This window comes from Lutra lutra, chromosome 14, assembly GCF_902655055.1.
Source record: "Lutra lutra chromosome 14, mLutLut1.2, whole genome shotgun sequence".
NCBI lineage: Eukaryota > Metazoa > Chordata > Mammalia > Carnivora > Mustelidae > Lutra > Lutra lutra.
In genome coordinates, this window is record NC_062291.1 from 69,443,794 (window position 1) to 69,458,963 (window position 15,170).

A 15,170-nucleotide genomic window follows, 5' to 3' on the forward strand; every position below is an offset into this window, starting at 1 on the left:
GATTAGACTTGATCCACAGATAATCCCCCAAATCCAGAAGCCACCTGGACAGTTGCCTGGACTGAGCTCCATCAACGGATGCATGTTGATGCTGCAGCTGGTTCTGTGACAGATTTTCCAGGGGCCAGAAAACGGATCCTCAAAAAACAATTATTCTAATTATTATTGAAGTGTGACAGAGAAAAGGACTGTCAATCCTTTGAGAGCAGAATCTATTTGGGGAGATTAACTGCTGGCTCTTCTCTCCATTTTTACTTTGAAGTACTTTTATTATGGACCGTTTCAAGCAAACAGACAAGTGGAGAAAACCGTATCATGAACCCACTATAAGGTACCCATTACTGAACTCCAACGGTTACCAACACAAACAATCTCGAGGTCATCTATAATCCATCCCTTGAAGCAAATCCCAGCTAGCATCTCATTTCACGCGTTACGACTTGTGTGGAGCCCAAAATCCATTTCCGATTCATCTGGGGGGGACCGGCCCTGGGCTCCCCTTGGCCCAGCCTGGCTCCGTGCCCCGCACGGCCCCCACCCAACACGTTCAGAGCCTACGTCTATGAAACTCAAAGCCGGATTGTGCGGCGCCAGGCCCTGCCTCCTCCGCTTCCTCCTCTTCCCGCACAGCGTGGGTCACCTCGGCCTCGTGGCACCCCACCGGCAGCCCTCGGTGATGCGCGAGTGAGTGTCCCCGCGCAACGCCACAGAAAGCGGAGGGAGGCGCCTTCCACTTCCTCCTTCCCCGGCTGACTAACGCCCGGCGCCCGCCCCACGCCTCCGGCTCCCCGGGGCGTGGCCACAGCCCGAAGGGGGCGGGGAAAGACCCATACTCGGCCTTATATGGGCAGCCACGTCACAGGCCGCACACTCATTCACATAAAACGCGGCGCTGCCGGCGGAATCCCCGGCTTCTGGGGCGGCGAGTGGCCGGGCCGGCTGCCGAGCGTGCGGGGCGGGAAAGAAGAGTTGAGCTGCCGCTCCGGCGCCGGGCTCGGTCGGTCGGTCTGCTGGGCCGCAGCCTCGCGGGCCGCCCTCCCGCGCCTCGCCAGCGGGCACCCTGGCTGTGGGCACCGGCGGGGCGCGCGGCGCGGGACCGCTGGGCGGCGGCATGAAGGTCACGTCGCTCGACGGGCGCCAGCTGCGCAAGATGCTCCGCAAGGAGGCGGCGGCGCGCTGCGTGGTGCTCGACTGCCGGCCCTACCTGGCCTTCGCCGCCTCGAGCGTGCGCGGCTCGCTCAACGTCAACCTCAACTCCGTGGTGCTGCGGCGGGCCCGCGGCGGCGCGGTGTCGGCGCGCTACGTGCTGCCCGACGAGGCGGCGCGCGCGCGGCTGCTGCAGGAGGGCGGCGGCGGCGTGGCGGCCGTGGTGGTGCTGGACCAGGGCAGCCGCCACTGGCAGAAGCTCCGCGAGGAGAGCGCCGCGCGGGTCGTGCTCACCTCGCTGCTGGCCTGCCTGCCCGCCGGCCCGCGGGTCTACTTCCTCAAAGGTGAGCGCGTCGGGGCCGCCGAGCGCCTGTCACCACCCCTCCACCCCCACCCCTGGGGCTCTGGGGTTCCCTCCTCGTGCGGGGCGCCTTCCGCGATCCGGAGCCCGGTAGTCTCCACCTGCCGGCGTCCGCACACCGAGGCTTGACGTGCGCTCGGGAGGGCGCTGCCAGTGTCAGCCCTCAGAGCTTCCCTCTCCCCTCCCGCGTTCCTCGAAAGCTCCCGGCGGCCGGCCGGCCTGGGTGGGTAGGGTTGGTTGCGCAGCCGGGGGCGCCTCTTCTCGGCCGCGGGGGCCGTCGGCTCGTGCTGGGCGCGGGCCCCCATTTGCTGGCGCCGCCCTCGCTGGGGCCTGGGCTCTGAGCCTCTCTGATGGGCAGATCTGGCGGGATCAGCAGGTCGCGACCCCCCGGAGCGTGGCGCCGCGGCGTCCCCTTTCCTCCCGCCTGGACAATTAACGTGTGTAAGGCAGTCTTTACCGACCCCTCTAGCCTTTTTGACCCTGGCGAGTCCCTCCCCTTCCTTTCCACTTCAATTTACTGCTGTTTATTGTTTTCCTCCGGCCTTTCCTTCTCCCCTCCCAGGCCTTTCTCTAGCTCCATTTGGAGCTGACAGCCTTTCCACCCTTTTCAACTCTTCCCTCAAACCCTCCCCCCACGCCACCCCCGCAGATCATTCCCGGGGCTGGCCTCCTGCTATCTGCCGGGGTTTGGAGGGGGCGGCTGGCCAGCCAGCCCCGGGATTTAGGAGAGGTGTAGCAGGGTGGTGGTGGATGGGATTCCGTCGCCTTTGGTTTGAGGCGCCCCAGAAGCTGCCCCACAAGTCCGTCCATTACACCTGCTGGAGAGAGGACTTTGACTTCCCTCACTGTGTCGTGAGTGAGTGACTTTCAAATTACAGAGCACTGATTTCTGGGTCACTTCCTGTGACTACTCCCGCCTTGTGTTTGAGTCCTTTGTAACCTCCAATGTATGGGAAACTCAGTCCTTAGAGCAGAGATGAGTGTTCAGCCCAAGCTGTGCCCCAAGGCCCTGCCAACTCTGTTGCAGACATCTTGAGATACAGCAGTGATGGGGTTCAGAAATGAACCTGAGGGCCCTTTTTAAAACCAAGCAGCCTGGGGAATTTCACACCTGTGGGGCCTGGAGATCACACACGGAGCCCCCACCTCTGTTAGCACCTCTTGTAGACTATTCCCTGTTGATTCCTGTTTGGGATCATCTTCTCCACCAGCCTCAGCTTGTCTGGGAAGGAGCGAGGCCCTCCTTAAGACATTTCACACTTAGCCCAGGATGGTGGTCTTTGTCTCCTGTCCTTAGCAATGAGTACAGGAAAAGCTACTGCCTTTCCAGGAGTATGAAAGATATATTTCAGGAAACCCCTTCTGGTCCTACCTCTGCTCCCCAGCCCTCTTGGGGGGGGGGGGGCTTCATGCTAACTGTTGAGAAGTTACTGCCACAGGAAGTAAGTGGCTCTCTAGACTCACATCTTGGGAAATTCATGTCTAAAATGTTTACTTAAATGACAGTAACGTACACAGGTAAAAATTTTAAAAGCACAAAGCCTATACAATGAAAAGTGGGTCTTCTGCACACCCTTGAATCAAGTTCCGCTCTCCAGAGACAGCCACCAAATATTTTCTGTTCATCTTTAGACAAGTTAATTTTCCCCGAGTATCTTTAAAAAATAGAATGATTTTGCGTATTTTGTATTCCTGCTTCTTGGACGCAACTAGACCTTGGGAGGTTTGCCTTTATCAGAACATACATGTCCATTTTGCTTTTTATTTTATTTTTTAAAATTTATTAGAGAGAATGCATGCAACATGAGGAGCAAGGGGAGGGAGAACAGGGAGCCAGGAGCCTGGCGCAGGGCCTAGGGCTTGATCCCAGAACGCTGGGATCATGACCCAAGCCAAAGGCAGACGCTTAACCTACTGAGTAAGGCACCCTTCACTTTTTAAACTGGTCCCCTGGTGGTAGCCAGTAGGTTGCTTTCAACCTCATTATTTGATGCAATGTGGTAGGGTATATTTTTGTTCAAATGCTTTGCATGTGCACTGTCTTTCGGTAGGATTCAGAGAATTGGCAGGTTGATTTGTGTGCATTTTAAATCTCAATAGGAGGGGCGCCTGGGTGGCTCAGTGGGTTAAAGCCTCTGCCTTCAGCTCAGGTCATGATCCCAGGGTCCTGGGATCCAGCCCCACATCGGGCTCTCTGCTCGGCAGGGAGCCCGCTTCCTCCTCTCTCTCTCTGCCTGCCTCGCTGCCTACCTGTGGCTGCCTACCTGTGATCTCTATCTGTCAAAAAAAAAAAATATTTATAAATCTCAATAGGAATTGCTGGATGCTTAACCGTTTACAACACAACGGAGGTTCAATTGTTGTCCAAGAAAATTTTTATTTCCTTACTGCCTCATCTCCAGATACAAATTCACGTTTTAATCTAGTGGCATTTCAGATCTTGGGGACAATGCCTTTTATATGTCCCTTTATTCTCCCCCCCCCCCCAAACATAACACTAAAATGGCATGGTGACCGGATGGCATTGTCAATGTGTATTTAAATACAGTGTTCGTGCAACTTCTCTGCTCCGCTGGTCATGCAGCAGTGATCAAAAGCCCAGTCACTCTGAAGAGGGCTGAAGCAGCAAGAAAAATGGCCACAGCTCTTGAACTCAGAATGGTCTGTCTCTCCCTGCCTCTCAGGGGAGTGGGTGAAAGAGACCATCTAATCCGAAGGACTCCTGACCCCAGCTTTAAGAGATAGGCCCCTGTTTATCTGTCCCTCAATTACACTGAGCAGCTTTGTCCGCCTGCCTTACTTTGTCAACAGGCAGGCAGGACCCAGCCCACACCGTACCTCCTGTCTGTCCTGACTGCCATCTCTTTTAAGTGTGCTATTTAAAGACAAGAGATGGAGTGGCCTGAAGGCTTGTCTTTCCCAAGCCTCATTCTTGGGAAAGTTTGGGAGGGCATGGGCCACTCTTATGCTGGATTCCCATCCCCTGTCACTCAGTTTGTCTCCTGGAATCGAAAACGTTGGGGGCCCAGGCACAGGAAGTGATTTACTGTAAGGTCACTTCTTCCAATGAAGCTGTGGGTCACTAAGTTTGACCTTCAGTCTGTATCCTAGGAGGGAAAGGGTCCAGGGGCTACAGTGGTGGTGGGTGGGGGGTGTGTGGGGAGGCGAGCAGGAAACTAAGCCACGAACACCATCACCTCCCTCCATTACTCTCAGGCAGGTGGTCTCCTATCATGACCAGGAGGACTAGAAGCTCATCTGGGGAGGCCCAATGGGCTTTTTGTTGAAGTGACCACAGAGGAGATTTGAGTGTACTCAATGGGGGCGGGGGCAGTTCCAGCAAGCTGGGAGGAAGCAGTAATGGCAAGATGACTCATTCTAGGAATTGGCTGCAGCTTCTGGGAGGGAGCTGGAGACCGCCATGTTATCCATTAACCATTTGTCTACCACAGGGGCTTAAGGCCACCATGTGCTCCTCTGTGGGCTATCAAAATGCCAAGAGACAGAAGAAAGAGGGGACTTCGTGGAAAATACATGGGCGCAGAATGCATGTTTAATTGATGGTTTGACCCTAAATGAATTCTCTGGGTCAGAGAAAAATAGAAGTGGGTTTTCTGGAGGCTTCCAGAAGTCCCTTAGGTCCCTCTGGATTGAGAGTGAGGGTTTCCCCAAGCGAGGCTGGCCTGTTCACCTGGCGGCACTTGGCAGTGCTGAAAATGAAAAACGTTTTTCATTTGGTTCTTTACCGCTGAGTGTTGGGCCTGAGACTTCTTTAAGATGCTCAAGTTTCTATGACCCAGTCATAGAGTAGTTTTTACCTTAAGTGACCCATCTGGAGAAGTTTAAATGTAATAGTAAGATTTTTACAGTCATACCTGCTGGTAGTTATCATTTCAGGGCTTGTCGCAGGGAAGAAAGATCAGGAGGGGAAGTTGAGGAAGATAGAAAGGAAAGGGTAGGTGGTCTTGAAGGGGAGATAACCGTTTTTACTTAATTGGGACTGAGAATTAAGTTCTAAAGCCTTGTGCCTCCAGTTTGGTTTAGAAGGTAATTAACTAGATTGATTACTCAAAATTGGACCTATAGAGAGGATTGTCAGCAGTGTTTTTTAGCACCTTGGGAGTGAGAAAGGGCAGGGCTGTTTTATTGCACCTAGTTTAAACCTCCTATTAGCCTCCATTCTCTTACGAATAGAGGGGTTCCATCTATAATCCAGTTCAGAGCTAATGAGCTAGGGATGAAACCAATTCAGGAGTCTCTTCTTGCAAATGAATGAAATTCTGCATAATCACACCTGCATTTTAGACAAACGAGTGAAAATCGCTTTTGTTTTCTGGAGGGATTTGGTTAATATTTTCCAGATGTCAGATAGCTTTCCTTTCAGCTGCTTGTGATAGACCTAAAAAGTTAATCATTGCCTCTCTGAACTATAACTTTTTAGAAAAGAGAGTGTGTGTGTTTTTGTGTCTGTGTAGCCCATTTTTGTTCTAAAGCTATTAGTTGGTTTGGCTTAATTTTTTTTATAAGATCAGAATCTACATTAGCTTGATATTCTTGACTCTTCCACACTTAGGGTATTGATTAATTCTGGACATTTTCTAAAAGCTGAGCAATCAATGTTTAACATCTATCTTCCTTTTTTTTTTTTTTTTTTTCTTTCCTTTTTTTACTTTGCAGGAGGATATGAGACTTTCTACTCGGAATATCCGGAATGTTGTGTAGATGTACAACCCATTTCACAAGAGAAGGTTGAAACAGAGAAAGCCCTCATGAGCCAGTGTGGGAAACCAGTGCTCAGCATCAGCTACAGGCCAGCCTATGACCAGGTAAGTGGTGTGGAAGTGCCATCTTGGCTGCTGACTCTGCTCCTTCCCCAGCCCCCTGGCTCTTCCTCTCCCAGCTCAGTAGCACTGGTGCATTCTTCTGTGGATAAGGGTGTTGGCAGAGCCCTCTAGCTTCAGAGAGCTGTTGCTTGCCAACTTGAGTTTTCCATCCAAGAGTAAATGGGCTTCTTTCCAGCAAACAAGCTGACAAGAGCAAACGAGCCCCAGGATGCTTGACAGCTTCTGGAGAAAAGAGGAAGTGAAAGATACATTCTTATTAGCTGGCCTAGGAAGCAGAAGCTTCAAAATATCAGTTTAGTTTCCCTGAAGATGTTTCAGAGCTGACTTTCAGGCTTCCTGTGTTAATCTTCTTTGTAATTGTTCATGCTGGGCAGTTTCAGCAAACCAACCCAGTACCCTCAAGATGTGTCTTTTTGTTATTTTTAACTGAACGGGTGCTGGGGGAGAGTTGTGGAGAGACTACTATTTGGATGGCTAAGCAGAGGCTGAGGGTTTCAGGTGTCTACAGTTTCATAAATTCTGAAACCAGTGAAGATCAAGAGACACTGTAGAGGATTTCATGCTCCTACAAACATCCGGTGTTTTTTTCCTTTGAAGAATTTAACTTTCTGGCACTCCTGTAAGGGCTGACTGTGTGGAAGGCTCAGTTGAGGGGTCCCGCCCTCCAGTGTTGCAGGATGAGGGGAAGGTGGGCAAGGACCCAAGTCTGGCAGAAAGCAGAGCCCAAGCCCTGCTTCCCATTTCACAGGAGGGGAGAAATCCATGTCTCAGAACTGAAGATGATCTCTTTACAAAGAATCCTATAGCTGGGCTCCTGGCAACAGTAGACCCAGAAAGACTCCCTTCTCTTAACTCTGGTTCTTTTCAAGACCTTGTTGTTTTCCACAGAAACAGAACTTCTTTTGGAAAGGGTCTATCCTAGGCACCTGACGTGGAGGGAGGAGCTTTTCAGGTTTTTCCCACAACATAAGTGTATATCCATATCATAAGAAGAAAGAGGTCTGGGGCGCCTGGGTGGCTCAGTGGGTTGAACCTCTGCCTTCGGCTCGGGTCATGGTCCCAGGGTCCTGGGATCGAGCCCCGCGTCGGGCTCTCTGCTCAGCAGAGAGCCTGCTTCCCCATCTCTCTCTCTGACTGCCTCTGTGCCTACTTGTGATCTGTCAAATAAATAAATAAAATCTTTAAAAAAAAAAAAAAAGAAGGAAGAGGTCTGGAAGCTGTCCGGCATGAGCAGAGATCTGCCCCATGAAAGCCAAGTGACTGCCCTTGAATGGGATCCCTGGTCGGGAAGTCTATTAGCTTGGCCAGGTTCCAGGGTTATTATTTTGTTTGTTTTCCTTTATTAAAAAATACAACATATTGGGGCACCTGAGTGGCTCAGTGGGTTAAGCCTCTGCCTTCGGCTCAGGTCATAATCTCAGGGTCCTGGGAATGAGCCCCGCTTTGGGTTTTCTGCTCAGCAGGGAGCCTGCTTCCCCCTCTCTGCCTGCCTCTCTGCCTACTTGTGATCTCTCTCTCTGTGTCATATAAATAAATAAAAATTAAAAAAAAAAAAAAAAAAAAAAAAAAAAACGAGGGACACCTGGGTGGCTCAGTCGGTTAAGCCACTGCCTCCGGCTCAGTTCATGATCCCAGGGTCCTGGGATCAAGTCCCGCATCAGGCTCCGTGCTCGGCAGGGAGCCCGCTTCTCTCTCCCACTCCGCCTGCTTGTGCGTGTTCTCTCTCTCTCTCTGACAAATAAATAAATAACATCTTAAAACAAAAATACAGCATATGATGAACCCTCAGCATTCAAGTCATGGGCATGTGGCTTAGCTGGATTTCTGTTTTCTGTTTGGGTGTTTCCCCCTCACTTCTCAGAAAGTGAAAGAGAAACAAGAATTGTCAGGATGTTGTGAAGGCACAGCAGACCTTTGGCCAAGAAAGGACTGGGGAGGCCCTGACGTGTCTCCAGGGTTCATCTGGGGAACCCCCTAGTGCTATTTCTTAGAAGCGCTGCTGCATGGAGAGAAGCCAAGCAAGGTCGTGTTAACCTTTGGGGTTTCTGAAGGCTTCTGGTTCCTTCCTCTTGAGTCAAAACAGAGGATTCAGAAAAAGACATGGTTTCAGGGGTGTGTTGTTCTAGGCTTTAGAGGTAATTGGATAAGGTCCCAGGCCTGGTGTGTCCCTGTGTTCCGGACCTAAACAGGGAGAGATCTGTGTAGATGCATGGGAAGTGTTCAGTCCAGGGGCCACCTATAGTCGGTGCTAATAAAAATACTGGTTGTTGGGGCATCCTGGGAGGCTCAGTTCGTTAAGCATCCAACTTTGGATCTCAGTTCAGGTCTTGATCTTTGGATCGTGGGTTCGAGCCCCTCACTGAGCATCAAGACTACTATTAAAAAAAAAAAAAATACTGGTTGTTACTCTTACTATCTTTGGTAAAATCCTCTATAACTTTCTTCCAAGTGGCCCCACTGGCCTTTGCTGGAACACTTGATTTCTCAGGAAAGAAAAAGCACATACCACATGCCAAGTAATTTGAGAATTGCCTTCTGCTGGCCCTCATCCTATGCCCCTTTCCCTATTATGAGTCTGGCCGAGTTTCCGTTCCACTTTTATTCTGGGACAGGAAATGGAAACACAGGAAGCGGATGGATGATACAGGAAAGGCTCCCAAAGACGGAGCCACTGCCCCCCCCCCCCCACCAAGCCCAGTGTTTCTCAGTCTCTGGGGCCTCCCATTGTTCCAGTTATCGCCGGTTTTTCTTGCCACCTGGGAGCTGCTACGAGTGCCAGAGTCTGACCAGCTAGCTGTTTTTAACTTTGCCTCAGGGTAGATGGTCTCAGCTTCTAATTGGGAGCCTCCTTAACTGGAAACCTGGTGTGTGGGTGGCCTTCCAAAAGGGTGATGATGTAAGCATCTCTCACGAGCCCTCAGTCCCACGTGAGGAAGATAAGGGGAGGAGAAGCCCCTCTCCCCTGGGCTTCATAGCCTTTCCTTAAGGATTCTGGGTAAACAGTGGTCATTTCCACTTAACAAGAAGCGTCCGTGCTGGGGATGCACTCTGACCTCTCCGAAACCCATGTATATCTTGAGATCAGTCATGGGTGTCCTAGTTTTGATAAAATATACCATGAAGATACCTGGACTGCAAAGTGGGGGGGGGGGGTTCATCTAGTAGCGTTTTTAACCTCTTTCATCTCGAAAGAAACAAAGGCTGCCCTGAGGTTAGAAGGCTTGCGCTGGTGCCGTCGGGGCAGCGGGAACGTGAGCAGGAGCCTCTTGGTCCTTCCCCTTCGTGCCCATCTTCTCATCCTTGCCAGCACAGGAAGGCTGCTCGCGTTTCCTACCTCAATATGTGTACGGAAACGAGAAATCTTTGCTGTGTGGGCTTTGCTGTCGCTGAGAGTCACAAGGCAGCAAGAGCGGTTAGAGAGTTTGCCAGAAGGGAGGCTCCACCCACAATCTGGGCTGAACTACCCTGGCGCCGAACTGTCCACCTGGAAACCAGAAAGGGAACCTCCCCACTGACAACAAGTAGGTCAGGGTGGTTTTGTTTCCTCTCCTGAAGGAGCAAGCTAATCCACGATTTCCTGGGTGTCCTTTGCCCCTCCCTCCAGGGCAGCCCGGTTGAAATCCTCCCGTTCCTCTACCTTGGAAGTGCCTACCACGCGTCCAAGTGCGAGTTCCTCGCCAACCTGCACATCACGGCCCTGCTGAACGTCTCGCGGCGGCTTCCCGAGGCCTGCGCCACCCACTTACACTACAAATGGATCCCCGTGGAAGACAGCCACACAGCCGACATCAGCTCCCACTTTCAGGAAGCAATAGACTTCATTGGTAGGTTCAGTCCTTCGCCCTCTGCCGTCTGGGAGCCCCTGCTCTCGCTTCTGCGGCACTGATGGGGGCTGCCTTTGCCAAGAAGGATGGTGTCTCGTACGTGCATCCACCGGGAGCTGGAGCCAGGAGGGGATGCAGCCACCAAAGGGGCGGAGGGGAGGACGCGAGCTGCTATTAATAGGAGCTTTAATTTGCAAGATAAATGAATTAATATTATTTTAGGGCCGTACTCACTGCCGTTCTTGTTTTTCCGAGCTGGGGGGGAAGCAGAGTGTGTCCTTGCGTGATGCGCCGTGCCAGGGAAGCCAGGGAGGGAAAGAACCATCCTCACGGGGCTCCTGCGTAGGCCGGGGCATTTTTAGAAAGCCAACAGGAGGACTGAGAGAAGACTTCTTACACACCGAGCCCCGAGGGCCCTGGCAGCTTTTCACAGTTTTTGGCAGACTGCTTTAGGGGCAATTTGTTTTGCATTTCAGCTAATTTTGGATTAAAGATAGCATTTGACCGAGCTCCGTGCTCTGTGCGTAGGGAAGTTGGCATCTTTTGTACGTTGTGTTAGGCGGTTATCGTTTTCTCCCCTGGGCAGGCCTGGAAAGGGCTCCGGGCCTTGGGTTTCCGCCTCTTCAGCGCAGGCTGGACTGTTCCCGCATTTGACAGCTTCGCTTTCCCCTCCTCCCTCTGCCTCGTGGCAGCGGCAGCGAGGCTGACTTTTTTCTGTTTCAGATTTGCAAGTACCACTCCCCAACCTTGTGGCCTTGCCTTTCTTTCCCTTTAATACGCATAGTTGTTGAAGCTGAGATGTGATTTTCCTTATCTTGTTTTGAGGGCTTTTGGAGGGAGAAGCGCAGGTGTTGAGCCCAGCAGTAACTATGTAGGGCAGGTAGCAGTTAAGGGGACTCCCTTCAGCCACATGGTGGGCCCTGTGCTTATCACACATGGTTTCACCCCTATAAGAAGCCCACTGGGAAAGTCACCAGAGGCAGGAGGCTGAGCCTGTCCTGGTCCTCTGAGCCTCTGGGCTTAGAGGATCCCTTTGGATCTCTGAGAGGCTGCCCAGATGATGGGTTCAGAATGGGAAACCCTTGACGTTGTCTCGCTGGCCCTGGGAATGCCTTGCCCTTCTCTGCCTGTTATTTAATTACCTAGATAGCTACTCAGTGAGGTCATGAAACCCACCCCCATCCATTTCTCAGACACCTCCCTCCCCATCCTGTGTGTTGTATACACAACCGCACGAACCCACAGCCTCCTGAGAGCACAGGATGCTTTTCCCCAGACTTCTTGCCTGCTGGTAAGAAGTCTGGGGACCATGCCCATACCATGCTCTTGGCCCCTTCCCGGGGTGGGTTCCAGGAGGGCCCCCGTCATAGACAAGCCCTAAGGGGCAAAGCAGGAGCAATACCTTCTAGGCCCTTTGCTTTCTTGGTCATGGTACCAAGCAATTAAAAGCTCATCTACAGGGGCACCTGGGTGGCTCAGTAGGTTAAGCCTCTGCCTTCAGCTCAGGTCATGATCTCAGGGTCCTGAGATCGAGCCCCGCATCGGGCTCTCTGCTCAGCGGGGAGCCTGCTTCCCCTTCTCTGCCTGCTGCTCTGCCTACTTGTGATCTCTCTCTCTGTCAAATAAATAAATAAAGTCTTAAAAAAAAAAAAAAAGCTCATCTACAAGGAGCAAAGGAAATTTGGGGTCATGACCCTACAATACTGAGGGCTGGGGTCCCCTTTGAACTCATTTACAGGAAATTTTTTTCTTTTGAGTCAGACTAAGTTGGGGGTACCTCTAGTGAGCTACACTGAGCGTGTCCTTTCTGACTTCTGTTCTGTTGGGGAAACTCCGGGCTTCCTCCCTGACTCCTCAGAGACTGGATCTTTTAGATCTTACAGATTCATTTGCAAACTTCTTAAACTGGAGGAGAGAGCTGGGTGAGGGAGGTGACTTTATTTGCCCTTCAGAATCTTTTTTTTTTTTTTTTTAAGATTTTATTTATTTATTTGACAGAGAGAGATCACAAGTAGATGGAGAGGCAGGCAGAGAGAGAGAGAGGGAAGCAGGATCTCTGCCGAGCAGAGAACCCGATGCGGGACTCGATCCCAGGACCCTGAGATCATGACCCGAGCCGAAGGCAGCGGCTTAACCCACTGAGCCACCCAGGCGCCCCTGCCCTTCAGAATCTTAAGTGTTTTTGCACACTGTGGCTTTACAGAGTACCGGGTACATCAGACTTCCTGTGTTGTAATGTAATTGTTTCCTCACTAGCGAGAGAGGGAATTGGAAAGACTGTTTTTTGTGGTTTTTAATTGATGTGTATATTTATGCATAACCTTTTGGCCCTCTTTTTTAACTGTTGTAGTTCTCTCGGGGCCGGGGGAGGAGTGGAATAGAAAAGGAGGGCACCCCCTTGTCATATTGAGCTAAAGAATGCCAACTGATGGTGGTAGCTTTACAGCAGTGACTCCCATTGTTGTGCAAGATGGAGTTTGCGAAAGCCATTTCTGTCCTCCCGTCTAGTAAGCGTCACTTGGCCAGGGCTGTAATTATTGGCTGTGCACTATTTATTGTGTGTTTGGTGGTGGGAACCCTGGGAGCTGAGCCAAGCATCCCGCCCTGGCACAGCCAGACAGGGTGCCCAGGGAGGCTGGCAGGCCTCTAGCAGGAGAGGGGCTGGGTCCTTCTGCTGAGAATCAGATCCCAAGAGGCAGGAATTGCTTTTCTGGGTCAGTCTTTGAACCTGGGACCCTCAGAAAAACGTACCTACCCAAGAAATTTGCATGTAATGTCAAGGATTTTCTGATGCCCTGTTGAAACCCATCCGTGGAGCCCAAGTGAGGATGGCATCTCCAGGAAGGGATTCTTTCCCCAGATCTAGCACCTTCAGGGGCAGAATCTGTGCAAGTATCCTGGGAACCAGGGTAGCACCTCTGAAGATTGGAAAGGCACTACATGGGGATAGACACTCGGGGCCCCCATAAGCTTTGTCCTTGCCGGTGGGCATTAAAAAGACTGCGTGGGAACCTCAGCTCTTGGACAGGTGTGACATTTTGAGGACTTGGTCACGTTTGTGTTTAATTCTCGTATCTTGGCCTTGCCTTTGGTTTCCAGTCCCAACTCATCCTCACCCTCTTTTCTTCCTTCCAGATTGTGTCAGGGAAAAGGGAGGCAAGGTCCTGGTCCACTGTGAGGCTGGGATCTCCCGTTCTCCCACCATCTGCATGGCTTACCTCATGAAGGCCAAGCAGTTCCGCCTGAAGGACGCCTTTGATTACATCAAGCAGCGGCGGAGTGTGGTCTCACCCAACTTCGGCTTTATGGGCCAGCTCCTGCAGTATGAGTCTGAGATCCTGCCTTCTACGCCCCAGGCTCCCTCCAGCCCAGGGGAGGCAGCCAGCTCGTCTTTCATAGCCCATTTGCAGACACTGAGCCCTGACCTGCAGGCTTCCTACTGCACCTTCCCTACCTCGGTGCTGGCGCCCGTGCCCACCCACTCGACAGTCTCGGAGCTTGGCAGGAGTCCCATGGCCACGGCCACATCCTGCTAAACCGGGGATGGGGGAGCCGGCCCAGCCCCAAGAACAACTGTGATTCTGCTTTTTTTTTAAACTCGTGGACATTTCATACCTGTGCAATACTGAAAACCTCCCTGTGTCCCGCTGCCCCAGCGGGACAGTGAGCAGTCACCAGGCTTGCAAACGAGCTTCATGCTGACAGTGGAGATAGGTTTTGGGGACTGAAGGAAGCCCAAGCCATGATGAGAGCACAGTGCGTGCCGACTACTGTACTTCCAGACCCCCTGCCCTCTCAGGACCGCCCGGGCCCTGCACCTCCAAGCTCGCCTTTTCATTTCAAGCGCAAGGCAATATATACCCACGGCAGCGTGGGAGAGAGCAGTTGCTAAACCGGGAGAAAAGGCAGTGACATAGCCAACTCTTTTGAAGGAAGCACAATTTCCACCTTACTTTTTTAACTTTGGCAGTCTCTATCTGTTGCTTCAGGGCATAAGCTGATCACCGCCCAGTCAGGAAAGTAACCCCTCCAGGGCTTGGAGGGACACCATCTAGATGCTGGCTTGAATCCTCCCGCGTTTCCGAGACTCCCTCTTGGGTCCGGGGTGGAGGCGGATGGTTGAAGTAGCGAGATGTCGACCTACCTGGGTGTCCTTTCCACTGTGGGTTCTTCCCTGACTCCGGACGTCGCATGATTCCTTATTCATACTTGAACCTTTCTCGTTGCCCCCTCTCCTCAAAGCATCTCTTATGTCATTTGAAAAGAGTTCTTCGGACCTTAGACCAAAAATCACCCCTTTGAGGGGGCGACAGCGGGTGCCAAGAGAACAAGGGACCCGCTGCGTCCGGGTCAGTGGCGTCGACATGATCGTCTCCCCAGCCTGCCGTCCTTCATGTGTGCTTGTCTCGTCTCTTGTGACACATGTTTTCTTCTTCCCTGCCCCTGGGGGTTGTCTTCAAGCTGTGGACTTCTGGGGTTTGCAGATTTTGTATTGTGGTACTTTTTTGTCCGTTGGTTCTTTCTCCAGGGGAAAAGGCAATAATTTCCTAAAATCCATATGAATGTGAAGAAAAGCAGTATGTTATTGGGTGTTGTTGTTGTTGTTTTTTATAGTGCAAAATAAAAAGATGAAAAGAAAAAAGCACCACTTCATGTTGGTGAGTTGGGGTAATAAGGCCAAAAATCGAATCTTCATCTGCTCGCGGCTGGTGATCTGAACAGAATGTTGCTTTCCAGCCCAGAGGCTTCCCTAAGCTCACTTGCAAGAGGAATCTTTAGGTGCTGGCCACACGGAGAGGTGGTCGGAGCACCCACCAGCTCAGGGCTCTTGCCTCCCATGAGCCCAGGCAAAGTGTTCTTGAACCTCAGACTCTTCATCAGTGAAACGAGTTAAAGGTTCCCCAAAGTTCCTTAAAGCTCAAGGCCCTTGATCATAGCAAACCTGAATGCAAAGCTTGTGGTCAGCCTCCTTCTAGTGCCAGGCACATGGCAGAC

At 51.8% G+C, this 15,170-nt stretch overlaps 1 protein-coding gene across 1 annotated transcript; it reads left to right on the plus strand.

Moving 5' to 3' along the window:
- The first annotated feature begins 896 nt into the window (after window positions 1–896).
- On the plus strand, window positions 897–14,802 carry DUSP5 (dual specificity phosphatase 5). The gene is made up of 4 exons (XM_047703054.1): window positions 897–1,490; window positions 6,185–6,333; window positions 9,956–10,175; window positions 13,311–14,802. Exons 1-4 carry the CDS (start codon window positions 1,112–1,114, stop codon window positions 13,709–13,711), a joined length of 1,149 nt encoding a protein of 382 aa, XP_047559010.1. The 5' UTR covers window positions 897–1,111; the 3' UTR covers window positions 13,712–14,802.
- The last annotated feature ends 368 nt before the right edge of the window (window positions 14,803–15,170 follow it).